At 51.3% G+C, this 27,680-nt stretch overlaps 8 protein-coding genes across 8 annotated transcripts; 5 read left to right on the plus strand and 3 right to left on the minus strand.

Annotated features, from left to right (window-relative positions):
* Window positions 1–2: 2 nt before the first annotated feature.
* P152DRAFT_503882 (uncharacterized protein) lies at window positions 3–1,068 on the plus strand (the record flags this gene model as incomplete). The annotated part of the gene is made up of 4 exons (XM_033682352.1): window positions 3–522; window positions 576–708; window positions 782–912; window positions 942–1,068. Exons 1-4 carry the CDS (start codon window positions 305–307, stop codon window positions 1,066–1,068), a joined length of 609 nt encoding a protein of 202 aa, XP_033534072.1. The 5' UTR covers window positions 3–304.
* A 1,628-nt stretch (window positions 1,069–2,696) lies between these two features.
* Window positions 2,697–2,885, plus strand: P152DRAFT_376104 (pea pathogenicity protein; the record flags this gene model as incomplete). The annotated part of the gene is made up of 1 exon (XM_033675616.1): window positions 2,697–2,885. A coding segment is annotated over one exon (189 nt), but the record flags the coding sequence as incomplete, so codon positions are not given.
* Window positions 2,886–6,281: 3,396 nt separating this feature from the next.
* Window positions 6,282–6,927, minus strand: P152DRAFT_338830 (uncharacterized protein). The gene has a single exon (XM_033675317.1). It carries the CDS (start codon window positions 6,719–6,721, stop codon window positions 6,380–6,382), a length of 342 nt encoding a protein of 113 aa, XP_033534074.1. The 5' UTR covers window positions 6,722–6,927; the 3' UTR covers window positions 6,282–6,379.
* Window positions 6,928–11,796: 4,869 nt separating this feature from the next.
* P152DRAFT_473617 (uncharacterized protein) lies at window positions 11,797–12,976 on the plus strand (the record flags this gene model as incomplete). Its single annotated transcript, XM_033681255.1, has 2 exons — window positions 11,797–12,808; window positions 12,858–12,976. The coding sequence occupies 2 exons, from the start codon at window positions 11,797–11,799 to the stop codon at window positions 12,974–12,976; spliced, it is 1,131 nt and encodes a 376-aa protein (XP_033534075.1).
* Window positions 12,977–19,500: 6,524 nt separating this feature from the next.
* P152DRAFT_397146 (NuA4-domain-containing protein) lies at window positions 19,501–20,197 on the minus strand (the record flags this gene model as incomplete). The annotated part of the gene is made up of 3 exons (XM_033676398.1): window positions 19,501–19,719; window positions 19,799–20,008; window positions 20,069–20,197. The coding sequence occupies 3 exons, from the start codon at window positions 20,195–20,197 to the stop codon at window positions 19,501–19,503; spliced, it is 558 nt and encodes a 185-aa protein (XP_033534076.1).
* A 264-nt stretch (window positions 20,198–20,461) lies between these two features.
* Window positions 20,462–21,864, plus strand: P152DRAFT_458286 (transcription elongation factor S-II). Its single transcript, XM_033679420.1, has 2 exons — window positions 20,462–21,080; window positions 21,138–21,864. The coding sequence occupies exons 1-2, from the start codon at window positions 20,618–20,620 to the stop codon at window positions 21,563–21,565; spliced, it is 891 nt and encodes a 296-aa protein (XP_033534077.1). The 5' UTR covers window positions 20,462–20,617; the 3' UTR covers window positions 21,566–21,864.
* Window positions 21,773–23,312, minus strand: P152DRAFT_458287 (Methylthioribulose-1-phosphate dehydratase). The gene has a single exon (XM_033679421.1). It carries the CDS (start codon window positions 23,008–23,010, stop codon window positions 22,021–22,023), a length of 990 nt encoding a protein of 329 aa, XP_033534078.1. The 5' UTR covers window positions 23,011–23,312; the 3' UTR covers window positions 21,773–22,020.
* Window positions 23,313–23,581: 269 nt separating this feature from the next.
* P152DRAFT_449192 (uncharacterized protein) lies at window positions 23,582–27,317 on the plus strand (the record flags this gene model as incomplete). The annotated part of the gene is made up of 2 exons (XM_033678095.1): window positions 23,582–26,557; window positions 26,607–27,317. The coding sequence occupies 2 exons, from the start codon at window positions 23,582–23,584 to the stop codon at window positions 27,315–27,317; spliced, it is 3,687 nt and encodes a 1,228-aa protein (XP_033534079.1).
* Between the last annotated feature and the right edge of the window lie 363 nt (window positions 27,318–27,680).

Genomic DNA, 27,680 nt, shown 5'->3' on the forward strand with positions numbered 1-27,680 from the left:
ATTCGAAATTCGAAATTCGCAGTTGAAAGAGACAACGAAACGATGCCAAAAACATTTCACAAACCTCGCTCGTGTTTAAACTCCAAGTCTATATTGAAAATTTGCCCCCTTGATGGCCGAGAGGGGTTGTAGTGCTCAACTTTCCTCAAACAAAATCACCAAAATATTCGAGCGCTGCAATCCCTGTCGGCCATCAAGGGGATAGATACCAGTACGTGTATATATATATATATTGGTTGCTACGCCATTCTCTACATTCAATAGTCCCTTCGCATCTTCCGTATCCTCCAACAGCACGAACAAGATGAGCCAGCCTAGTCTCAGTTCTCTCGATGATTTCGAGTCCATTTCCGAGTATATCGACACCCAAACCGGAAGTGTCCGATACCCAACCTGCGAGCTTTTTCATGATGGTTATGAGTACTTCGGCCAGATCTTCAAGCCAAAACATTCCATCAAACTTCCAGAATACAGCGAGGCGTTGAGAATGGTCCTCGACGAAGAGATATACTTAGAGATTCTGTAGGACTTGGATCTTACCGTTGTACCCAAACAAAATCAGGTTATATCAAAAGACGCAACTTGTCCATCTACACGCTGGTCGAAGACACTCCCCATCTAGGAGCCATTCTTCATAATGAAGGCCAGATTATACAACAAATAAGCAAAGTGCCACACCCAAACATTATCGGCTATCACAGCGTCCAGGTTCACAACTGCAGGATAACTGCAATCGTTTTGAATCGGCAGAAAAGTAACCTATTGACATAGTTACCTCAAGCATGGGGGAAAGATCGAGATTTGGAAATTTATGACGCCATTGGCATCTACAGTTATCTACCTACACCCTCTCAATCTCGCCCACAATGACTTCAACCCGGAGAACATTACGGTCGACGACGACGTAGCCCAGTATTAATCGATTTCGAGTCCTGCCAAAGGCCAGGACAGCGGGTTATATCTGCCGGTACCCCGGGGTGGGCCTTTGAGGAGTTCACGCATTCTAGCAAGCAACACGATAAGTTCGCCCTCGGGGCGTTGTTGCTGTGGTTGCAAGGTTCGACTTAGGATAGAAGTATGGGGTATTTAGAACGCTCTGGAACTGGGATGGAGGGAATGGGAGTTCATGGAATTAGGGTGGACACCATCCGGTGGTGCCCTTATGCCTAGTTAGATCCAACGTCTAATAAACTCTAGGTTGCTAATATTTCCGATGGCGGATATCTCAGTATCGGGAGAACTCTGTGGATCTTTGGAAATCTCCCTGAGTCCACGCGATAATCCGCATGCTGCACCCGTGACTCTTTTCATGAACGCGGTAGATGAGATCGTAGACGAAAAGGAGGAGGCTCTGAACCTCAAAACCGATATCACTCAGCTGGTAAGATCCATACCGCCGCAACGCCTGAAACGCTCTGCGGGCGATCCGTGATAGGTAGACCGTTTGCTCACAGATGTAAATAGCAATCGTAGTGAGAGAGATCTTTTCCTTTTCTCTGTAGCAATTCAACAGCGTTACTAGCTTACAAATCCTTCGTGGTTTGGGCCTTGACACCACAATCTGCAAAAATACAAAACAAAACAAAAACATACAGCAATGGGAGTTCCCACGTGGTCACCCACCGTAGTACTATTCCATCTCTAACCTGCTTGAGTACGGCAGAGCGGACGGGATGCCCTATATTCAGGTTGATGTGGCCGTATGTAGCATTAAGTGAAACTTTTCACAATATCAACCTAGCAATCTGCAAAATTCAACAAAACAAAAACAAAAACATACAGCAATGGGAGTTCCCACGTGGTCACCCACCGTAGTACTATTCCATCTCTAACCTGCTTGAGTACGGCAGAGCGGACGGGATGCCCTATATTCAGGTTGATGTGGCCGTATGTACTAGAAAGTGGATATTTTATATTGTTATCCCTTCGGCTGTTAACATGTGTTCGTTGATGCCTGAGGCATATTAGGAGTCAACTTGGTTCGTGCGACGAACATCCAAAGCTCTTTGAGCTCAAGAGACTTAATACCTTGAATTAGATATCTGGGACATAGACACGTACTATATCCAAGCCACCTAATACAAGCCCCAATCATAAAGTATTCGAACGATATTGACCTCGTCTACAAGCCTAAACGCCGTCGGACTGTTGCTGGCTTGCCGCCACAGCCAAAACCTCTCCCCGCATTTGAACCCTTCCAGATACACCAGTATCGTGAGAACAGCCAGCCACAGCTCCCCGAAAACATCAACCCTTTGTCCGAGACGCTCGAGTTTGATATCTTTAGCCTATTCTTCACTCCCGAAATCGTTCAGCATCTCGTCGATACAACCAATGAGAACGCACGTCTTAATCCACCTCTCCCGTCCGGCCGCAAATGGCACCCAGTAACAACCTCCGAGATATATGGGTATATTGGTGTCTCAATCTATATGGGTATACATCCAGAAGCTCGTCACGAACAGTATTGGAATACACGGAGAGACCGTGGCTCGTTTCACCCTATCGTTCAGGACGCGATGGCGCTAAGTCGCTGGCAAAATATTGATCGATATATTGGAACACCTCATAAGCGCAAGCCATATATTCCAGACCAGCCAGACCAGCCAGAATCGTCGCAGACGAGAAAGAGGAAACGAGAACAGGAGCTCCCGCTTTCGCGAAAGCCAACACCATTTGACAAAGTGCTCTTCCTTAGTGAGCATCTTCAGACCACATTCAAGCTATTTTGGCTGCCTGGCACCAACCTCGCTGTTGACGAAGCTATGGCACGATTCACAGGCAGAGCGGCCGAGATTGTTAATATCCCTTCAAAGCCAACGCCCAAAGGCTTCAAAATATGGGTACTAGCCGATCAGGGGTATATCCTCGATTGGCTATTCCATGCTAAAGGAGACAACAAAGGACCCATCGATTTGGATAGCTTCTTTGTTAATCAAGGCTTTAGTAAGATCCAGTCTGTCGTGCTTGATCTCGTACACCAGCTCCCCGAGACTGGCCGAGACGGCCGGTATATTATATGGTTTGATAATCTCTTCACTTCAGCTCGATTATTAGCATTCCTTCGTGATAAGGGATTTGGAGCCGCTGGCACTGTTCGTACGACGAAAACGAAGCGTGAGCTTATCGAGCAGGGGATTCCTGCATCTCAAGCTAGTGAGATTGTTGAGCAGCAAACTGAGCTCGTCGAGACCGACACGCAAAGAGCCTCCCAGCAAGCCTCCCAGCAGCCACGATCTCGCTTGGCTCGTAAGTGCAAGGCTCCTGTTGTTGTTGCTGAAGACAATCGTGGCCTAAAAAGGAGCCTCTCGGAGTTGAAGCTAGAGTGGGCTAACAAAATTCCATGGGGAGAACTCTATGGGGAGGTTTCGGACGACCATAAAGTTTTTCAATTCGCTTGGAAGGACGCTGACATTGTTCTATTCATGTCTACTGTCGACACGGGCGTCGAGACGGTTGAGAGGCGACGTCGGCGGCCTGCTGTAACTGCTACAGGTGCGTTACAGACGAGGAAAGTCTTCGGACACGACGTGGTCAAAGTTTTGGCTATCCCGAAGTTTATCGCCCTGTATAATCACTTCATGAAGGGCGTCGGTCAAGCCGACCAGCTCCGCTGCTACTATTCCACCCAGCGAACCCATCTACAGACGTGGAAGCCGCTGTGGCACTTCCTCCTTGATATTACTGCCGTCAACTGCTATAAGCTTTTTACTAGCCTCGATCTTCCTGGCTGGCCCCAAAAGCATGCCCATCATAGCTTCCAGCAGAAGCTTGCAAATCACCTGCTCTCGATCGCTTCGAAGTATCGTGTCTCTCCCCTCATACTACAGAAACAGAAGCATGGGAAAGAGCCAGTTTGGCTCTCAGATATGCTCGGTTCCTGTACGAGCTGTAAAGCAGCTAGGAGAGGGAGAGATACAGCTCAACACCGAAAACCTCTCTCGAACCTTTCAGTCAATTCAATCCCTAGGCGAACAGGACTAGAGCAACGAGCACCTCGAACACGTTATGGGTGTCCAGTATGTCACTTAAGCTTTTGTAGAACAGGCCCCTGTTGGGCTGAGCACTTGCGTGCAATTATGGTATAATCTCCTAGTCCTAAATAGCCGTCTTATATTGCTCTTCAAGTATATTAGCTGTTTGGGAGAGATTGCAGTCGTTGCGGAATATTTATGGTATAGTTAGTGCCTCAGGCACCAACGAACACATGTTAACAGCCGAAGGGATAGGTATTTCTCAAAATCTATTTTGCCTCAACACTGGGGTGGTGATAGGAAACTCCTAGTTGCACCTCAAGATTACTCACAGTCCCGCCATATCTATATGAAGATAAGCTAGGCGGTTCTCTAGACATATTGTGGACTTCGCTATCGACTTGGGTTGTCGAGGGCCGTTCTCACGATGATCATATGGTGCTTATGATATTCAATGCAACTAACATCGCGCGTCATCTGAAGTGGGATCGACTCTGAAACGTGGAGAAAGAGGTCTGCAAGAAGAGATGAAAAGTTGCGAAGTAACTATAACTCGTCATGTTGTACTGTTGAGTGACTTAGACACTGGCGATATAGGAGATTGTGAGTATGTCTTTTGGCCGCTGCAAACATATCAGTGGTAGTGCGGTACCTACACGATCGAGGCTTATTATCCATGTGCTTCCCGAAATCATGGTTAGCCTTATTGTTAAAAACCAGAACATTGGATACTGTAGAACGATGTTGAGCATCAGTGGATAGCGATCGGATCGCCGTTGCCATGCGTCGCCCCTATTCCTTGAGACATGCTTTGAAACTGACGGATATCCGCAAGTTATTCAAGCGTGGCCAAAGGTTGTCAGTGATGTCACATGGTCCGGAACATCGGAGTCAATGCTCTCCTTTCCGCATCATGTTTATGGTTCATGGAAACTGGGTCAGTAGTCAGCACCGATGAATGTCCGAGCATTCAGATATCTCTTGGAAAAATGACTCTGCTGGCATACCGAACAACATTCATCTGTTCATACCCAGCAAGGAATGTCGAGCAGCCCACAGCTTATCGAGTAATTGGAATTCTCCGAGGCCTAAACGAGTAGTGCTGTAGTATCAAGACTTGGCATAAAGGAAAATGGTCTAACGTTGGCCGGACAAGGACGAAGTATGAAGATAATATTGAAAGGTAAACAGTGGTCAGTGATCGACAACCCTCCCGGTCACATCGAGCCCGTTGATTCGTGGTTCGATGGTGATATTGGCTGGAACCATTATCCCCACGCTCTAACCAGCCCCTGACTCGCAGAAAGATTACTCTAATACTTCTACCTTTGTTAGAAAAGGTCTAGGTTATCCCACGACTCCTATCACAATATCACAAGATCATACGTAAATACACTAAACAGGGTCCTCGACCCACTGCAACGAGCAACAAAGAACAAACGGTCGCTCCTCCTGCACAGACGTCGAACACCCTGCAAAAGTGCGGAGATGGCTGGTCTTGGCTCACTTGGCTTTTTGCTGGCGTAGGCTAAGCCTGAAGAAAAAAAAGGGGGGATCGGGAATCGAGTGATCGAGAGCGTGCCACCCTGAAGCCCGTGGACATGTTTTGGAAATTAGCTTTGCATCTTGACAGTTACAGGCGGGTCTCCAAGACTTGAGCACTGGAGGCTAGTTCATCGTTAATTATGGAGCGCCCTGGTACGGAATATCGAGTTGAGAAACAAAAGTCGGTGGCGTTGATTCTGGGCTTTGCCAACCCGAATAACTCGACGAGTTGGGAAGATCGAAGAGCCTGAAAAGTCGCCGATACGTTCAGGTCATAGTTCACCACGGATACAGACACATGAACCGAGTCATGACGACGCCCTTCCAAGCAATATATTGAGCCTGTCGACTCGCGTTGCGCGAGGAAAATCCGGGAACATCATCGGGAAATTCGGGATATAATTCTCGGCGCTAGATGGGCGATTTTCCGAGCCGGGACAGCCGCTGGCTCAGCGGGCACAGCTAAGAAGATACCATGTTGGGTCGTGCGAGCAGAAGTACAGCAAGACGGGGTTGGCTTGTGGTAAAAATCCTGTCTAGCTGCTGGCGTCTGCTTCGTGATTCGTAATTCATAACTTTGTGGTGGACGACTTGCAAGTTGATATGTGTGCTCAACTGGCTGTATATAGAAGAGTTGGGATAGGTAGATATCGAAGGCTTTCATCGTGTATGCCTCTGTACAGGTACTATGTAAACTTCCTCAGCGCGATTAGTTTCACGGAGATTGGCCTGGGCATTGCTCGGGATATGGCAAGGAATAAATTAATAGGTTAAATACCTATACCTTAGGCATCGTTAACTTACAAAGTTATTCAAGGAACTGAGACTCAATACCATAACAGCGAGCGGTATTATATATTTTATGGCGACATTTGCCTCTGGTGGATGTTCCGGAGACCGGAATACTGATGCAACTCCAAGCCGCATAAGTCATTGAGAATCTGGCTCGATATCTTAGGCGCCTCAAATGTTTCGGTCTTCGACATTTCGGTCGTATTTTGCGAATCATTTCTCAAAGTCAAGCATTGATTTTTCATGTTTCGCTTTTTCACTGTTATGTCTCCATATCCCAGGAATAATGAGGAGAGGGATATCAGATGGCTAATGCGAATGCTGAGGACTTGGGCCACTAACATTAGACCAGCTTCGCCGGTCCACATACTAGGTCGACACACCAATACACCACCGAATGAGACAGCCATGCGATGTTGCTAAGGATTGCTGGATACACGGCATTGTTGCAGCCGGAGGCATACAATGAGCCTTTTAATTGCGCCCTCCTTACGGAATAGACCCTACCGTATTACGAACTCGTACTCTCCAATATCATCCGATCCCTGAATCGTCGAGACGTCGACGGATAGATCATGGATGTGTTCCGCAACTGTGGGAGCCGGAGGGCGACGTCAGATCTGGTGTAAGGATCTGAGTGTCGATCTCACGTAGCTCACTTCACAGACCACAGTTCACCCCTTTCTGGGAAGTGGGACTGGCATACGGACCGAATGCGATCATGATCGTCTGGTCCGTGGGCATTTGAGTTTTGACACTCGGCACTACGAACATTGCCGTTCCGGACTCCACTGTTGCTCAGTACAGTAGCATTACTATGATTTAAAGAATCTGATCATATGTACTGTACAAAGGTAAGTATGTACAGAGGCCGCATAGGTACAGTTGATACCGTTTCCTGCAGAGTGTACGGAATATGCTGATAACGTTAGCGCAATGGCCATTGACATTTGGCCCAAGAATCAAAGGAGCACAGGGCATCAAGCTACGAGTAAGCATAAAGCGCCCTGGCGTGCGACCTGTCGACCCAATGCGCCCCAAGTCCCAAACCAACCAAAGAATGCCTCCGCGGACATCAACATGGGGGTAGAATCGAAAATGGGAAAGGAGACGACTGGAAGCTCTGACCCGCAATCTCCTTTGCGCATCCACCATTGGTGGTTTCAAACACCAGAGGGCCGGGAGGCTTGATAGCATCTCGATTTTGGCTGCACCATTGCCGTCGTCTTGAACTCATAGTGGGCACCTGCGGAGTGGCTTACAAGCAAACCGGTGAATGGTCAATTGACGGTTTGGTGCAGAGTCGCGAACTGTCGCTGGAGGCTTTTCGGAGACTATTTCGACGACTCGGTCCCTGTCGGGCGAGTGTCGGCCTGCCTCTCCCCAGTCTGCCCAACTCCCAACTCCCAACACAGCGCACACCGCTGACAGCCTGGGGAAATGCACCGTCCGAAAAGGGATGCGCAAGTTTCTTATCCTGGAGCCAATCGTTGCTTGGTCTTTTGCGTTAAAATGCAAGCATGGACTATTTCTGATGCTGAATCCTGATGACAGGGACCAGCAGGCCGGTTCTGCTATCAAATGGATTGTGCGCTATTGCATGACCTTTGCCTCTTCCGACATAAAACTTCAATTCAAGAGTCAAGACCCAAGATTTGTCAAACAAGCGCGTCTGCAACATTTATGAGCTCATGGTTACATGCGGAAGGAGATGCTCCCGCGAATCATAGTGTGCTTCGCAACGGAATCACAGTTGCCCGACGCATGAAGTGGTCAAGCCTAAGGTCGACCGTTAGCAATTGGCATAAGCTGTCTTCCACAACCGTCGCACGCTAAGAAATGTAGCCTAACGAGTAAAGAGGCGTCAATATGCTTTTGAGTTGATACTGTATGCTGAGGCCTGTGCAGGACTGCAGGACTGCGGGAGCGGTGCGCCAGCCGCCAACAGGATGATCAAACGGCAGAGGATCGCCAGCGTTGTGGAACCGATATTCCGCGCTCTGAGATCTTATCGGGGAAACTGGTGGAGTGTGGACAAACACTGCCAATAATGGGAGGCGTATATCAGTGTCCCTGTTCTGACTTGACGACGCGACAGCCACAATACTTTTATCATAGGAAGCTTTTTTTTGAAGCACACCACGTCTAAGTCACGTAGACATAAGTGTCGCCTCAAATATTAGTCTTCACGGCCACTCTGGGGTGCCGGATGGCACCAAAGCAGCTCGCTTGCGAGTCGAGATACCCGCGCAGTCTGGATCCGCAATGTACAGCACAGCACATATGTGCAGCAATGCATCATACCCTAGTCACCAGAGGGACATCAAAACTGCCGGTGGCCGGGTGATTAGTCTATCAGGCCTTGTTTCCGGTCTACTGGTCAATATCTCCGCAAATGATATCTGCCAAGTGCCATCTGGACAGCAGCCATCCCTCCATCGGTCCATCAGTGTATGGCGCACAGTCCCCGTTTCTTGAGCAGCGCAAGGATTCCTCGATCCAAATATGCCGACGACCCAAGAGGCGGAATTGTAAGACTGTCAACCGTCCAAACAGCCAGCATCAATTCCGCGTCGATGGTAACATCGATAAACTGCATGTCTGCATCCCGTCACGCCCGAAAGCGGACTAGCGGGGTAACGGTGGCGCATCCGCTTTTGATCGCAAAACAAGGCGACGGGCTCAGTTAGGAAATGGAGTCATGGAGCCAGACGCGGGGGTGGGAGAGAAAGACTGCGTCGGCAGACGGGGCAGAGATTCGGTCGGGGAGCCGTGGAGAGCCCCCGGCGACGCGATGGCGGAACTGTGCATCTGATTCGAGGGCGGGTGGAAAACAAGCAGGGCGGGAGTGATGTGGCCAAGCGGTACAACAGCGAGCTAAACAAGAAACTCTGCAGGGAGCTGGACGCCATCACTTAGTGGTGAACTGGTGATGTTGGATGCAGGATGACAGGTCAGGGTGGTGGTGTGCTCACTGCTCGTCATGCTGGTTTGGGACTTTTCCTTGAATGGAGGGGAAATCCTGCTGTTGAGGCAGGCTATCAGCCTTTTTACCTTGCTCACTGCTCACTGGCTCGGCTTACACAACTTGTGCACCTTATGATTCCAGGAATTAAGAGTTTGATGTTTTGATGTCTTTCCTACGCGTAGAATATTTCCCCAGTCAATCAACTAGGCACCTGCAAAACCCTAAGTCCCCAACGTCACAAGATCGGGCTAAAAGCGATGGTCTCGGGCTTAATCCAGGATCATGTTTCGGGCACTGTTTTCTTTTGTGATGATGGAATCATACATAGTTAGTAAATAGTAGTTAGTTAATACTTACTATTTACTCTTAGTTGTACCTACGGAGTAAAAAGCAGCGTAATATCTAGCGCCACCATCGAAAAGGCGAAAACCAGCCTAGCAGAACGATTCCACATTCCAGTGGCCCAGTCCCCACCAACGGGCCGCGAAGAGCAGATCGGCAGATGGAAAGGTGCTGCGGTTGGTTGCCCTTCGGATTTTTTCGAGACTTCGGCGTCCGTGCTTTCAGGTGGGTTACGGAGATACGGAGTCGCGGAGAGAAAGAGGTGAGGTATTCGACCCGTTAGGAGCGGACTCAGAAGGGCGGGAGCTGTGACGAGAGGAATTTTTCCGCTGTGCGGGCTTGTGGATGGTTGTGTCTCGTTTAATGATCTGGTTGTTGTGAGTGGTGCAGGCCACTACTGATGCTGTGTCTACACTCTGGCGTCTTTGCACTCTGCAGCGACATGGAAGGATGGACTGGGGGATGACTTGGTTGACTCCTTAAGTTAGCCTCCCACTTAGGGCCTATATTGTGGGCTGTGGATGCAGCGGCCTTAATCGCCCTTGATTCCCAGAAAGTTGAAGCACTCGCTTCATTGCTTCATTGAAGGAAAAGAAAAGAATTCTAATGAGGGTCCAACCACCACTGCCGTACAGGCGGCCACTGGCTTCCCTTCCCCTAGTTAGGCTCCTGGCTCCAAAGCTTAACTGGCTGATGGAGATACTGCCCAAGTGCCCATGCCCATACTGGTAACTGGGTACAAGAATGACTGGGGAAGCAGTATTCCGAAAGCCGCTAATGGAGGCCATTGCAGAGCTAAAAGCGCCACTGTCGGGGGGAAGTGTGCATTAGCTTCAAGCCTATGATGTAAGATGTGCTCCTTAGCTTTTCCCTCTCCAGTCCCCAATATCTCTCTTCTCGCGCTGGCCGGTGTCTCGGTCGCGATGTCGCCTCCCTGAAATCCCTCCCTGAGTCCCTGTTCCGGGTTCCCTCTCCCTCAGCCCTTCTCCCTTTATTGTTTAGTGCCATATGCATCCCACAAGCCTCAACCTGCAACTCTCTTCAAGCCCCCAACACCACCCATGGCGTCCCCAAACAATTCAAATGCCGTTGACGAATGGGAATAGCCCTGTCTCAATCCTGGTCCATCCCTGCTCCGACCTCCATCGTATCGGCACATCTTACATGTAACTACTTTCTACCTGTACCGACTACTGCTACGGTATCCAGCGTCCACACCGCGCAAATGCTCCAGTGTCCACTCTCTCGAATACCAGAATGACCGAATCCTCGAACCCAAGTCCCAAACTGTCCCAAACTGTAATACCCAGTCCCATACTATTGCCCTCATACCACATATGATCCCATCTTTATCTTTATCTAACTCGCCTTTCCCCTCCTCTATTCCCTCCCTCAGATCTTCGTGTCTTCTTGCATCTCTTCGCTCCAACATAAATAAAGGTCACCTTTGATTCCCGACCATCATAGCAAAGATCAGCATTCATAGCTTTTTGCCCTCTCGAATACCGTATCCAACTACGTTTCAAAGTAGTCCCGATTCCTGCTGCGCCCACCGCATCTCACCTCTCTGGCCGTCCGATCACTGCCTCATCCTGCAAAGCGTCCTCCCGCTCATCCTACGGGTCCCAACCTTCCTCCGTAGTCAGCGTCCGTTGGTCGCTTTCAACCGAAAAACAGGACAAGCTGCACCACCATTGATCGTGCTACGCTTCGACCGCTCACGAATCACGTTTTCCGGTTCCGACGAGAGCACGGGAGACCATCATCCCACGCTCCTGTTTTTGAAACCGCCGAACAGGGACACCTCGTCATCACCACCCTGCTTGGGCCTGTCTCCTCCCTCCCTCTCACAAGACCCAACCCAAGCGCCAACTCTCCGTCTTGGAAACTCTCCTTCCCTGTGGGGCAACCTAGCAGTCCGAGAAAGATCGGCATTCCGATTTTCTTAAGAAGCACTCGTGGTCCCGCTGGCTTCGTTCCTGGTCGGGTCGTCTCACGTCGGCATTACCGTATTGGCAAGACGTTTAAGAATCCTGCTGATCCCGCCCATCTCCCATCGTTGATCAACCTTGTATCCCCACGTTTTGCTTTCTAGAGCGCATGGGATTTTGAAACCAACGGTTTTTTTGACGTTCTGGCAATCGATCGCGAGTTGGGACTCCCGATTGATACATGATGGCGATGGCTGTTGACAACCGACAACAGTCGCACATGAGTGCGATGGACTATGAGAACATGCGCTACCCTCAACCTCAATTCAACAACCCGTGGGTGTCGGCCGCCGCCCCTTCGTCTCATCTCTATCACACATCGATCCCGCAGCATTCGGCGGCTGCGAATTCTTCGAATCCCCAACGACCGACCGCGATATCGCTGCCGTACAGCGTCCTCCCTGTCCCAGCACCTTCAATTGGATCAGGTATTCCTCTCTCCGACGGCCTCTACGATTCATCAAGCTCACTGGGAACCACCCCAGATCATCTCCTCAATAGTCAGAGGGCGTACGGGGGGCAGTATAGTGCTGCTGCCTCATCGTCCACCTTTGCTCCATCATCCATCCCCGCATCGTATCCCATGAATTATGGCTCGACCTCTGCTGCTCCTTACGGATTCCAAGACCCTGCAAGGCGATCGCCCAACCCGTCAGTACCTTCCATCTCCATCCTGGACACGGTCGACCCGGACTCCAGTGGCCCCCCCAGGACATCTGTTGACTTGACCAGGTTGAACGCCCAAGGGCAACGAAACAGCTTCAGTGAAGCGCTGGATGCCAGCCAAGGCATGCTCGCCATGAGCCAGAGTGACATTACTCCGCGGAACATCTATGGTGGGAACGGCCACCGCAATTCCACGGACTCCTATGGCTTCCCCTCCACGCACTCAACCCACTCTTCTATCTCATCGGCCAGCTACAATCCGTCTTATTACAACGGATCTGTCACCGAATCATCCGTCACGGATTACAGCTCTGCCTCCGAGTCGGTGGACATGAACCCGAGGACATTGCCGCGACCGTCGGCCATGATCGGCACCAATGTTCCCCCAGCACCGCAGTCGATGATGGGCCAGTTCAGCTCGAAGGTTTCGTCGAGCTCGCAGAAGAAGCACAAGTGCAAGGTCTGCGACAAGCGATTCACGCGCCCGAGTTCGTTGCAAACCCATATGTATAGCCACACTGGTGAAAAGCGTACGTCTTCCTGGTTCACATCATGACTCTGAAGCTAATCGTCGTGTAGCATTTGCGTGCGACTTTGAAGGATGTGGCCGTCATTTCTCCGTCGTTTCCAATCTACGACGACACAGGAAAGTCCACAAGGGCCAAGATGACCAAGACCATCCCTCACCGGACGAGTAATCGTCCACTGTTTTTGCTCAACTGTTTTACGATTGTTTCCCCCCGAGGACCCGTTTTGGATCTTCATAATAGACTGGAGGTCTTGATGACTTCCGACCTAATGTCTCTCGCTACATATACTAATAGAGGAGCCTCGTCATAATATGACTGAACCTCGACCGGTCGCTACTGATACCCCCTTATTTGGTCTAGTACTCATTTCTGGATGACGGATATTCTCATTGCGTGGACCTCGCAACGACTGGACATGACTTTTTCCGTCGGACTACTTCCTGGGCCTTGGTCACGGTTTTTACCGGGTGCTTTGTCTGTCACCCCTGTATTACTACTCAGATGGTTTTGCGTTTCACACGGACAATGGAGACGCCCAGGAGATCGGGATTCCCGGACATTTCCATGTACACTTTTTTTCTAGACCTGACAGGGCAAGGAGTTGTCGCGTCGAAGAATGGGACGATCGGATGGCTTTCTGTGCTCGGCACAATTGTACTTCTAGTCTCTCACTGATGGGAAGGGACCCCGTCCGTTCGCGGCTGCCGAACGACGGACTTGGCAGGTCGCAAGACGGAGACCGTCTCCTCGAATTTGCACCCGAATTTGGACCGTGCATTTTTGGTTTACATTGGTTTGCGTTTGTTTTTTTCTGCCGAGAAGAGGCTTTTCGATCTTAAAGATCTTTTGTACGATAGGGAACAAATGGCGGTAGATCTTTTGGTTTCGTCGCTTGGTGGAGTGGTGCATGTACCCTGCCTGCTTGACCATCAAAAAGCTTGCGGATGATGCTTCATGGACCATGGTCAATTCGTGGAAGATGGAGTAGCACCACTATGATTGTTACAAAGCTACCTTAGATACGGCGACTTATGGACGACAGGAGAGTGTGCCTCCCTGTTGTCGACACTCGTTTGAGAATAATAATGGCACTCTATGACAACGCGGTCCGTCCCACATCCAACTGCAACTTCATCTATTCTGCAATCTACGTCTGCGACACCAAGTCGGTCATCGATTTTCGTTCCACAACATATGTGCTGGGCAACTAGGCATTTCATCATGGAGTCGTGGTCTGCATCATATACACAATCGCTGGCTCCCGAAGAATTCGCCACGATGAGGGGAATACCCTCGTCCCACGATGTTTGAGCGTACCGTCAGTCACTGTGCCAGACAACCGACAAACCGCGCAACGCCAGGCGTTTTAACTGAACTCTCACTTAATAATTGATACTATCATTGCTTGGACCCCGAAAAATCGGTACAAATCTCCTACTCTTCACGGCAACGGCGCCTACAGCCTGATGCGTGACGCTGACAGGCCCAACTTCTAACTAATACTCCGAGCAATATCCAGGAAACATGGCGGCGTGCCTTCATTGGGGTCGTCTTTTTCCCGACGCTCACAACCATCGTCATCGTGACCTTGGAAGTTGGAACCACCGCGCCGGCTAAAAGCGAATCACGGGCGTCCGCGACCTCGGCAGGAGGGCTAGCAAACTTGTGGAATGTGGACTCATGCCCTCATGGACCTGCGGGTCTATCTCCCCTTCCAGAAAAGGGAGATGGACTGATGGAAGCACGAAGGACAAGACGAAACGGCTAACACGATGCAGGGTCGTTCACGGTTCCGCTCAGGCTGATACCGCTGATTGCTTCGGCTGTAATTTTTGCGACCGTCCTTGGGGCTTGGACGCCGTGGAGCTTGGGGATGGATTAATGAATTATCTATCCGCAATAGGGGTTGCTGGGTTGTTGGTTGACGCTTGATGAACCCTGCGAAGAGTTGAGGATCCTGGATCCTGGATAGTGACTTAGGGATAAGGGATAGAGGCAAATCGCACATACATCCCTTCACCCTTGCCTTCTTACTATGTACGTACAGACTTGCACCCTGCTCCATGGTCCCACTGTCGTCATCAACGTGGACCTTTGGAGTTTGGACGTCAGGATTTCTTTTTCGGGTTCCCGCGATGTTACAGACAAGCCGAAACAACACGATCGGATTCCCCACAACGGCCTCAAATATACACCTCAAGTCTCACCGATAGGGGGGAAAGTATTACCGGGAGGAAAATCCGCATCCGTCAGGCGGGACCCCGATAATACGGGGACGAAAAAAGCACAACGCATCAAAAAATCCTCGACCCGTTCCACTAAGCTGAAACACGACACGGACGCACACCACTCCAACCTATCCCCGTCGCCTGTCATCTAGTGACGTCCTATGTGCAGTGGCAGCGAATAAAAGGGGATGCGGGTCGGCCGTATTCTTTCCAACCCCCCTGGAGGCTGGGACAGGCGACAGCACTTTGGGACCCGTGGATTCGCGGGGGAGCAGGCTGGGACCTGGGTCGACGAACAAGGTCGAAACGGGGACCGGACTGAAGCTGTTTGCAGGCCACGATATAGTTTGATGACCGATGACTGACAGTGATGAGGGAGTGATCAATTCTCCGGCACTCTCGCTGCGCACACCAGCTGCTGGGCACTGTGTACTGGGTACATGTAAGTACTTATAATAAGGTAGTGTACAGTATTATAGTACTGTAACATCGATTAAGTCACACATATATCATATACCCCGCCAAGCATGCCCAAAGTGCAGACAGAAGCGACAACGAACAGAAGTCCCAGCAGCCTCTGATGACTCCCACACCTCCCGTCCTCGCGTCTGCTGCCCAGTTAGAATTTCTGTTGGCAATTGCCGACCCCAGCCACAATCCCTACCGACCCCCAACGCCTCAAACACCAATTCCTCTCCCACCCCGCCAATCACCGCCTCTCCGCGGAGCGGACCCATGGGTTCGTGCACACACCGTCCCACACCCTTGTGCAGGACCCTGTTGCTGCTGATGTCAATGGCGCAAGCTAGTCCGACGCTACGCTGGCAGGGCTGTGTGGGTGGTGGATTTCACTATTTCAGTGGTGGACTGGTGGGTAGACCCTGATCGGCGAAACGAGCTTGCGGAATTGCCGTGAGCATTGCAAGGACCAAGGAACTTAGGCAGACAAGCACTCACTCTCTATCAAGCTGGGCGGAATTAATGGTTAGGGAATGGGGATGACTGCAGAGTTCAGGAGGTCGAGTGTCATCGTGACCTAGTTCAGGTCACGTTTCTGAGATAAGATTGTGAGAGAGCGCCCTTTGCCTTTTCCCGAGCCCTTCACGACACCTTCGCGTAATTCAACGGCCAGTCAGCACTCACCGCCCATCGGGCCTGCAGGCAGAAATCGGAATCCCCGTTTGCTGGGCGGGAACCATGTCACATCTCGCGTTTCCGCAGGTGGGACAACTTCCGCTCGGAAATGTCTTCGCTTCAGAAGCCCGCTGGGCATCAACGCAAGCGCAGAGCACAGCATATCGATGCGCTACGCGTATAATTTGGATGGTAGCACACGACGAGCGGAAACCGAAATTCTGACCTCTTCTTCGGAATCGCGCTCCTTGTTTTGGCCGTGTGATAGAATACTTAATGATTCGGTTGAGGGTCGAGATGGAAGCTTGGTGTCCGAATGTCTACGCGTGCGAGGTCGGTTCCGCTCTGCACAGGCGGAGCGGAGCTTTGGCTCCGCTCCCCTCAAACGTCACTGCACAGCAATGTCACAGAATCATATTCACTCTAAGGCCCAGATCCTCCTCCTGTGTTCATTCGACCTTGCCAGCGTACTTTCGAGGACTACAAGCCTGTTTCCCTTTTTCCTACTAATTGATTGTTTTGTCCATTTATCCCGCAAGTCCTATTCCCAGCACAGTGTATCCCGAGTGGAAAGCAGAAAATTACAACCATAGTAGACTGTGATCGGTAGTCCTCGGTCAAACTCGGTCTCCACCTCTTCCTAACAGTCGTCTAGTTAACCTATCGTTGGTGGAGCTTCTCCTTTTCTCGATCTCGCAACCAGACTGACTGGATTCGTATACCTGGAAAACTTGGAAGCAGGTTACATCGCAGATGTCTCCTCTCACACCTGACAGCGCTTGCGAACTCGACACCTACAAGCATGTCTAAATGACGAAAGGCATAACATCATCAAACCATGAAGAAAGTTCGCGATAATGCAGGGTCCTGGCACCGAACATGGTCAAGATCTGCAGCCGAAGGGAAACAAGCGCCAATGACTGCGATCTCGAGCGACGATCATCTCCTTAATATCCTCATCCTACATGGCGGGGACCAATACCCGCATAGAATCCAATCAAGCCAGTGCCATGCTTCCCTGGATCTCTGCAGAAGTTAGATCACGAGAGATGCGCGTATGCCCTCTGCGGTCTGCACCCTTAGTGATTCACCGTCTACACTGCGATAGAATACCGCATATCTGAGGTATGCCGTCGAGAGAGAGGGCATGATGTGCTCCGTGACAATGTAGACTTGGGCGAATCGTCAAGTTCAGTTGAATGAGTGAATATACCTCATTATCGGGCCGGGGCTCTGCCTCTGGAATGGATAGCGTGGCAAATGCTGGCCGCTCCATAGCGCTGAACTCAAAGAATGGAGATACTCAATAGTGGCGATGACATGATCTGACTGTAACTAGGGCTTCTCTGGCACCTTATGCGACTCAGCCTAGAGGTATCGCCGAGGGACATAGTTGATGGTCGGACGGCTCGAATCTCGCATGCTGACTTCCTTGAGGTCCTTCTCTTTGCCCCTTTCCACACAGCCTGCTTCGGCTAGGGTTGAGTGTGCTGACTGCTGACTGCTAGCCGCTGGGTCTTATTCCATCCATGCTGGACCACCTTCGAAGGCCGACTTCACGGCGACGAGGAGTATTGCGTGATCTCTTGATATGATTACTCCTTGTGGTCCGTTGCGTCCTCCTCGACGCATTGAGAATTCGAGTTCAAGGCGGCAGCGCTCAAAGAAGGGCGGACTGGCTGGTCCCGATCAACTTTGAGAAGGTCGTTTTTATGTTGCTTTTTGTTCAAGGTGCAGCCCGCTCATACCGCAGAGGCCAGGTTCGGATGCAGCTAGGGCTACAGTTGAGGAATGCCACTGGCATTCTGCCCCTGGCGATGACTGCTCGCGAAATTGACGGTTGTGCCTGCTCTGATGAACTGAGTGAGTGCTCGGAATCGCTGAGCATAGATGTAAATGAGCAGGAGATGAGCCCTGATAGAAGCAGTTCATTGGACTGACTCTTGGGCAGCTCTCGCTCTCGTGAGTCGTGATGTTGTTCGCGTGGCACTCATGGAGCATTGGCTAGATTATCACGCGAACGACGGGGAACCGTTTTTACCATTCGTACTGCTACAGGAGACGAGGCTGGTCATTTCGGACGTCCTGCGCTGTGATATTTGGAAGGAAGGTGTTGTTTCCCCAGCTGGCACTCACCACAGCTTTCGTGAGACAAGGACAGTAGGCAATGGGTTCCTTTGATTCGATTCAGAAAATCTGGCAATGATTCTCCATTAGGCATACTGTTATATCATCGGGCTCTGCCTTTGCATATATGCCAATCGTTGTCCGCAGTAATCCGACCTGTTCCATTCTCTATTAACCAAGGTTGGCGTCCTTGACCTCTCTACGTACATCGATATCCTCCCATAATAACCTCTAGACACCTCGGGCATTAGATTTTCCCTCGTACTCTCTTTCCACTCCGTACGTGCATCGCGGGAGAGCGGATGGCGCCATTGATATTCTCAAATTGGGTCCTCTGCAGGCTATGGGGTTTTCTCGAGTCGCCAGCCGCGGTCCCTCTAGACTCGATGTTTCCGTGCACTGTCGTCGTTGATGAGCCTGCTCTGATATGTTTGGGGAGAAGCATCCCCTCGGACCTGTTTTCGAAGCCGAAGTCCCAATCCTCGGTCTCTATCTCACAAATCCAGACAGGAACTTAGCCCCGATAATAGTTGGACACCAAACCGCAGTCGCATTGGTAGCCATACGTCTCGATAGGATACCGACCTCGAAGATAGAACTCGGTAAGGCACAATTCCGTGCCTGCGCTGCTGGCATGTGGATTTTGTGCGGTACTCTAGAGATGGTGCCCTGGTGCCCTGGTGCCTAGGAACCGACGTGTCCTGAACGTATTGATGACAGAAGTCCATCAGTACGCCGTTCGAGTTTTTGAGAGCGAGTCGTTCATGAAAGTTGTCCCATCTGAGTCTCAAAAGAGGAATAGAGATAGCGGGATATAGGACTCGTTTAAGACGTAGAATATAGAAATCTCGAATTTCGATTCAGCTCTGGCGATCGGGAAAGAGTATGTCGGTCCAGGACGTCGCACGAAAGTCCGAACGATGCTAAGTTCTGAATATGCTGCCCTCCTAAGAAGGTCGAAGGAGAATGGTTGTGGAGGCACAACTTAGAGGATGCAATCCGTCCTATTTCCTTCATGAAGGTCCTCTCAAACTTTCAAGGACCATGTGAACTGAACCAGGAGACCTTCTTCCCATATAACAACAACAAAGGCTTTTGTCAGGAGTCTTCAGAAGAACCGCCTAGAGGAGTATATGGCCGATAAACACCGAACGCCACCGCTGTGCTTTTCAAACGTTTCTCATAAATGGGGTACACTGTCCGTCAGTCCCGGCCGTACGTGATCTTTCCCCTCTTCGCCGGCTTGCTATCGGTATCATCGTCGTCCGTGGCAGCCTTCTTCTTCTTACTCGTGCCAGATTTGTTGCCGGCACCAGTACTGGTCGGAGTGGGATGGTTGCTCTCTCGTGCGTTATGCGGGAAGCTAGAGTTTGGTGTGGCGGCGTGTGATGGAGTCGTCTGAGTGGATGGAGCTGGAGAGTCCTGGTGTCGCCGAAGATGGCGCGTATTAGCACGGGGTAACCGCAATGATCGGCGTGAGCATCTCATGGCTGCAACTCACTCGATTGTATACGGCCGAGCTTCGACTGAAAACGCGATCTTGCTCTGTGATACCGCCTTTTCTCCGCGTTGCGGTGCCTGCTCCTGTTGATGCCACGCCACCGCCGGACGATCCTTTGATGTAGTTGTCAAAGCCTTTGATGATATTACCGGCGGTCGTTTCTTCCAGGTAGGACGTTTCGACCTTGAAGATGTTCTCCTCGAGACTTTGCTGGGAGTCGGTTAGCTTCTGGAGTTGCAACGGTGACCCTTGAAGGCCTCCCGAACTCACGAGGTTCTGATCTAACGATCGCTTCTTGTTCAGAGCTCCTCGCAACTCTCGCCTCAGTTTCTCATAGTATGGCATTCCACGCGACGCATCGGTGGAGCCGTTCGTGGTCGGCGGCGCGTTTTCCGACATCTTGGAATTTTATCGTAGCCGAACAAGCATCTAACCTCCCAGCCAAGCGCAGGTGTTCTATAACTAGACGGTTGATATACAGTTGTTACACGGATGGCGAACCGGACGTGATGAACAAACGCGGTTGAGAAGCCGCAAGGCGACAAGGCCAGAATAAAGCAGTGATAAGGCACCAATACGCGAAGTGGAAGTTACGCATGAGACATGGGTCGTTCTTTCCCCACCAACCACAACACACGTTAGCAAGTGTAGAACATCAAGGAAGGCAAACCATCACCAGAATCTACTGTATCTCCATAATCTATCACAGCACATCTACCAAGTCACAGCAATCAGGTTCCCTCTTTCGTTCCTTCATTCCTATCTCCTGACCAACCCCGCTGACACCCTCGTTTGCCCTCTGCAGGCGACTTGGAAGCCATGGACAAGAAGGAGATTGAACTCAAGGGCAAGGCGATCAACAAGGCCGTTGCGGGACAAGATGCACCATCCACCGTCATCGACATCCTCAGTCAGCTTCGGAAAGGCGTGGAAGCCACCGAAGACATCTTGCGATCCACCAAGATCGGCGTGACCATCAACCGGTTACGGCAGAACAAGGACCCCAACGTTGCGACGCAAGCCTCTGAGCTGGTATCGAAATGGAAGTCGGATATCAAAAAGGCTGGCTCAGGCCCCTCCACCCCCAAAATCTCCAACGGGACCGCTTCCCCCGCACCACCCCCATCATCCTCGCAGCCGAAACTGAAACAGAAGCATGATATTGCGCCAGACAAGCGGAACTCGAAGTCCGATAACGTCAGTACCCAGGTTACCGGCAACTCGACGCGCGACAATTGCGTCAAACTAATGTACGATGGGCTGGCGCATATGTCTGAAAAGTGTGAGTTTACCCGGGAGCATCAACTGAAGGTGCCCCATCGCTAATAGTGAGCTCTAGTGCCATCGGAAGTTCTGCGCATCGCCAGGGAGGTCGAAGAGGCCGCGTACAAGGAGTTCGGACCCGAGACATCGGATGCCTATAAGACCAAGATGCGGTCCCTCTACCAGAACCTAAAGAACAAATCCAACCCCGGCCTCCGCGTGCGCGTCCTTTCAGGGAACGTGACGCCCGCGCGATTTGTGGTCATGACCTACGACGAACTCAAGTCCGACGAGCGACGAGCCGAGGATGCGGCCTTGCAGAAGGAGAACCTGAACAAGGCCATGGTGGCGCAGGAGGAGAAGAGCATCAGCACAAGTTTAACGTGCGGCAAATGCAGTCAGAAGAAGGTCAGCTACAGTCAAGCGCAGACGAGGAGTGCCGACGAACCGATGACGACGTTTTGCGAGTGCATGAACTGCGGTCACCGGTGGAAGTTCTCGTGATCGGTCGAGCGCGCATTTAATGAAATGCGCATCAGCCTCGTTATTGCCACCGGATTTGGCGTGGGTATGTGTTAAGGCGCTCGCATGGACACTCGGATAGGAAATACTGGAACTTAGTAGGGCGATTCCCATCAGGCGCGGTCGGGTTTCAAGGAGGATCTTTCTATCCAGCCGGGAAGGGCTCGGCCTCAGATTTAACATATTCTGAATTGTACGATACTGATTCGCCATGAAAACTCATGGTATATGATAGCACTATTATGCAAGAAGTAATTAACAGTAGTAGCTTAAACGAGATGATCACTGGCGACGGTGCTTGTAGTTTGACTCCTCAACCATCGGGATAATCCCTGTTATCGATTTCGCCCTCATTAAGCATCCTATCATTGTCGTTAACCACCCCCCGAATCCATATCTCGGCCCGACCATCATCTTGACGATTTTCATTCATCCACTCAATCTTCCGTCCATGGCGCATTCAACTTGCGCATCTCGATCGCCAGCTGAAAAATGTAGTCCAGACTCTCACAAACAGTCTTCGCCTTCACCCACGTCTCCCCCCAGACGTATACGCCATGTCTCTTCACCAGCACCGCGCTCGAGTGCGGATACATCTCGATGGCCGCCGCTAGCGACGCGGAGAGATCTTCCTCGTGCGCCGTGTTCTCGATAATCGGAATCGCCAGCGTATCGTAATATGACAGGTATCCGGGCCGACTGGGCTCGATCTTCGACAGGTCCACATCATCGATATACCCGTCCGTGTGCTTCTGACCGGCGGGGATGCCTTTGATCTGCTCGAGGCGCGAGATGCGGAATGGTCGATGCAGCACGGCGTCGCGGCCTGGCGTTGCATCCCAGCGCTTTTTTGAGAGACTTCGCTCGGCGCCCGTCAGATCGGTAATCCCGCCCATGCTCCGGTCATCCCACGTCGCAAAACCACCCTTTGCCGTCCGCTGCTGCAGCTCCTGCTCGACGAGGAGCGTCACCAGCACGGCCCACTGGCTATGTGTGTGGATACACGCCCCCGCGCCTCGCTTCATGAACGAGAGATGGAATAATGGCGTGCACTGGCTAGGCTTCAACGGCAGCGGGTACCGCAAGTACGTTCCCAACCGCAAGTCCAACACGAACAGGTCCTCGGGCTTAATCCGCTCTTTCTGCACGCCGCTCGGGGCGAAGTAGGCCAGGGCACCTTTGCGGATGGATATCCCTCCTCCCGTACCGGTCACCCATCCAAGCTTGTAGAACGCTTCACATAGCGACGGGATGAGGTTTGCGGGATGCTCGGCATCGCGAGAGGATATTAACATCTCCGGGGACAGCAACTCGACTTCGCCAGCTTCGAGCGTCTGTCGAAGTCGGGTTTGATATTCTTTATTGTCTCTCATTCCCCCATCTTTGTAATTTATCGTGGACGAGCCACGGGTGGCTTGTTCGGCCATGATTTTGAACCCAGGCGAATGCGACAACTTGTATCTTGATCCAATTATCCGCGGGCGTCAGGACATGACCTAACCTTTTCGGTTTGTACACTATTGGACGATGCTTGGGCGAGGCGGGAATTTTCGCAGTCTTATATTCGCTGCACGTGGTGGAGGTCTGGTCGAAGTTTGGGTCCATGATCCATGGCGTGCTTGAGCACGCCAAAGTTCCCTACGGTTTTTATACATCAAATCTCCTCTGGCTTTGGAACAATTGTAATCCCATTAAGTCGTCATATCTTGAGAGCGTATGGTTCGTGCCATGAAGGTCATTAAGTTAGTATCCAGCCATGAGCCTGGCGGCAACGCCAGCAAGGCTGCGCTGCGCCCCAATGTCGCTACAAGACATCGGGCTGAACAGCCTCGCATTTCTGTTGCGTCCTTCAACCACAATCAACTCTGTTAATGCGTCCCTGATATAGATTTTGGATCTAATAGACCAGGTTGCAATTCTATTTGGCTCTTGATATTTTAGCCGCTCTTCCTCCAGGAAAAGCTCGACATTTTGACCCATTTCCTTCGCCTCGCAATAATGTCCGATTCGAGCGAACCCAAGCGCAAGTCGCGTCATGTAAAAATCAGCCATTATGTCGAAGAACGCGACCGCTCCCCTTCTTTTGCCACCGATGACGATTGGCGCTCGTCGCGTTCTCGTTCAGTACCCAAGTCTAATATAGTTATCCACCGTCTGCCTTACCGTTCGGTCCCTTCGACATCTCGAGTAGACAGAGAGGTCAACGACCCCCCAAGAGATTACAGCTCAGTCCCCAGCTACCGGGGTCGTGGGCCATATTCCCGATTCAATGACGGCGACGATGAGAAGGCCTATGACGGCAGAAATCTTCGTCGATTTGGGAATTCAAGGGAAGATCCAGAGATTGACGATCAATTGAGGTCTCGTAGGAGGTCTCGGCGACGTGAAAACTCCTTCAGAGACGATGACTTTTTGTCTGAAAGAGGTGGAGATCGGTCCTACTCGCGGCCTAGAGCCGGGTATGAATGGTATGACTCCAAGTCGTCGAAATCCGAACCGTTGTACTACCCATCCCCGCCAAGGGAGAGTGTACTCAAGCGAGTGTGGAGTCCACCTCCACCTCCACCCCCAAGAGACCACCGTGCCTATTCAGACTGGGAAGAAGATGTTCAAAAGAAAGAGCGTGAACGATTCGAAGCTGGGAGCGCCCCAACAGGTAGACGCCGAAGACGTAATCGAAGTAGCTCTCCGAATCGCAAGACGGGCACCGCCATCTTGGAATATGTCTTGGATTATGGCGACCCCTCGGCCAACTCTAGGCGCAGGTCCCGATCGCCATTGTACCCTGATCTAGCGTCTCGCTATCGGAGGTCCCGATTGTCATCGTACCCTGATCTAGCGTCTCGCCAGCGGCGAACCTCGGATCCAGTCGACTACGCGGACACCATCAATGTTGGACTAGATGGAACAGACTCTGAGGATAGTCTTGATTTCTCCCTTCCCCAAAACCTTGACGACAATGCCGAGGATGATGGATCCTATGACAATGAATCAGGTTCTGTAGGTAAGCCAGCCACTCTGGGTACGAACGCACCTCCAAGCATCTACCAGGATCGGAAGCTGGTGTATGGGATTGTCCATTCAAAAACTCCCCCGAACAACTTCAGTGTGGGCCTTGAGAATGCCTCGCTCGTTGCGGAGCAAATTCTTAGCGATTCAGATGTGTCGAGTCCGTCGCCTCTGTATGTCTGGATCCACATTGAGGCGTCCCTCATGAGCCTCTCCGAGTTCATCAAGGCAGCACTCCAAGCCCCATCTTTAGATGACGACGATAGAAGTCTCATAACGGAGTCTTTAGAGCATGTCCGTACGAACGAGCAGGCCCTTCGAACAGCAAATGGCGTAGCGGGACGGCATCTCCCGAATCTGTCTTACCGCGGGATACAACGAAAGCACACCTCTCCTGGGGAAAAAGAAAAATCAGTTTATATAAACTGTTTTCCATACTTCTCCCTGGAAAGATATGCAGCTGTAGCGTTGCCTGATAATGCAGCTTTGCATACAGGCCTGCCGCTCCTCCAGACCCTCTACTCCTCCGCAAGAAAGGACCGTGATCTCCAACAGGCGATTTGCAAACTGCCAGACACCCGCAAAGGAAGTTGCTTCCATGTATCCCAGATATGGAGCATGGTACTTGACGACCGGCTACTCATCACCTGCTCTCGACATTCTATCCGTGATATCTCCAGTGAGAGCTTCAGTCTCACAACTCGGCCAGAGACAGAGTCTTCAGTGCGAGACTACATCGAAGTGTCAGACGATGGAAGACATGTCTGGCTCTTGCCTCTTTCAAGGTGCCAAACTTGGCTAGCTTTCACCGCTCACTTCCGACATTTGCTAGATGACGGGGAAGAGTTCGAGTACACTTTGACCGTCAAGTTGCTCGGAGTGTCAATCGAAGCTAAAGATTGGCCCAGTGTCGTGGCGGAAAGCCGGTCGAGCCCTCTTAGGCTTGTCCTGAGCAGAAGCAATCTGCGACAACCTTTTATGCCATCGGATTACGATAGTGATGATGGCCCTCTCGTCGAAGAGTCTGATACAGAAGCAGCGGCTCAGGCGTCCCTAAGGAGCGATGAACGCACGACAGCAGCCGGCGCGGTCCCCACAAGCCAGTCCAGGGCACCTAGTCGATACGGACGAGAGTCGGATTCCCTACCTGGACTCGCATCCGACTTTCACCTCTTCCGGTGGCTTAACGTTTCAAAACTGAATCGTTCTGATAAGGGGGATTGGCCCGGGGTACCAAACAGTGCGAAACCTCTTTCGGAACAGAGTATGCCCTCGGAAAACATCTCCATCTGCCTCTCAGAGGCGCATAAGTTTCTTCTGGATCGGAAGAAGGACATTGGCCACCTAAGCTACGCGGCTACACCTGAGATGAGGCTCTCAGATGTCTATACGTTGCTGAAGGATCTACGACCAAGAGAAAATGCCGGGAGACAGGTCCCTATCTATCCGAAGATAGAACAAGCTGTGAATGCAGCCGAGGAGATATTGCAGTTCTTCGTACCTCTGGACACTGACGCCCCAATCATCCGCCGGTATTGGGGGGCGATCGGCCACGTAACTCTAGCAAGCTCGACTGAATTTAACAAGAATAACCGACCATATCGACTGCGGATACTGGCCTTCAGACTGACCCAGGCAAGGTCTTTGTTTTCGGACAGCAAATGCCCAGCCCCAGGCGGGCTGAAGATTCCTGACGAGTGGCAGCGTCTGTTTCTTCATGTGTTGCTCTATCTCATCTCCGTGAAAGCAGATGCAGGGGCCGCAGAATATACCCATTTCATCAAATGCCAGGACCTCCTCGCGGAAGGGAAACGATCGCTGCTACGGACTTTGGCTCCACAAACTCTCGGTGACTTTGAAGCGACTATGCCTCCTGCGCTACAGACTCTTATCGCTGCTCGCTTGGTTCGAGACATCTCTCCCCGGGACATGCTCGACGTCTACTGGGAGTATTTCAGAACACTTGTAGGGCGATTTTAAACGACGAAGCCAACGCCTCGCTAACTTAAGGTAGGAGCTCGAAATACAAGGTGATCCCTTGAAACGTGCACATCAGAACAGAATCACCTTCTTCAATCAGGAAGTTGCCGCCGTCCTATCCACCCTCGAGGACCAAGAACGTGTCCTTCGGGGCATCGAGATGCAGATCTTACAACAAGACGCTCACAGCAACCTTCCACTCTGCGGAATCAAGTCTCCTGAGCCGTTCGACCTCCCAGTTATCAAAGACGCCATCGCGCTCGTCGCCATGCGCCTCCACAGCTTCAAGGAGCTGACCATGCGTGCATCGGACCTGTCGTCCTGGAACTTACGCATGATCGAATCCAACAAAGACCGCCAAGACGCCGCCATTTACTCATTTACCGTCGTCACCGTCATCTTTCTCCCACTCTCCTTCGTCGCAGGGTTCCTCGGAATGAACACATCCGACGTTCGCGACATGCCCCAGCGCCAGTGGGTGTTTTGGTCCGCCGGTGTGCCGTTGACCCTACTCATCGTCATTATCTCGCTCTGGTGGGCTGGAGAGTTGGATAATGTATGGAAGACCATCACCCGGCCATTTGGAGCGGTCAAACGGACCATTGGGGACGTAGGACGTGTTGGTCTGTCTCGGACGCCGGCAGTGGACACGAAATCCCCCGAGCCGTTTGTGCCATATTCATTCAAACGGAGCGGAACGGGCTTGAGTAGACGCTCTACCGGGATCTCACAGCGCTATTATTAATGCGACTGGGTTCATCGGCAGCGGAAGGACTTGGAGCTCGGGGCGTCTATTCCAATATTCGGCGCATAGGAAGAAATCAGCAGCAGCCACCCTTCTTATCTACCATTGGAAGGCGAGGGTGAGATATACTCCTCACATATAGAATCTTGACAGCCGACCTTTTCTTTGCTCTAAGAGCGAAGAAGTGCATCTAGAAGATTGACCACCAATACCTCAAGTGATAGTCACATACTCGCGATCTGACTCGACGTGTACGCCCAAGACACAGCGCTTCAGGCGATGTTCTGAGTCATTGTTAGCAATATTGCTATGTAATTGAACTTTCTTCGTGGCTCTTCGCACCGGATATGATCATTGAAATGC

This window comes from Eremomyces bilateralis (assembly GCF_010015585.1).
Source record: "Eremomyces bilateralis CBS 781.70 unplaced genomic scaffold P152scaffold_9, whole genome shotgun sequence".
In the NCBI taxonomy this organism is placed as follows: Eukaryota; Fungi; Ascomycota; class Dothideomycetes; order Eremomycetales; family Eremomycetaceae; genus Eremomyces; species Eremomyces bilateralis.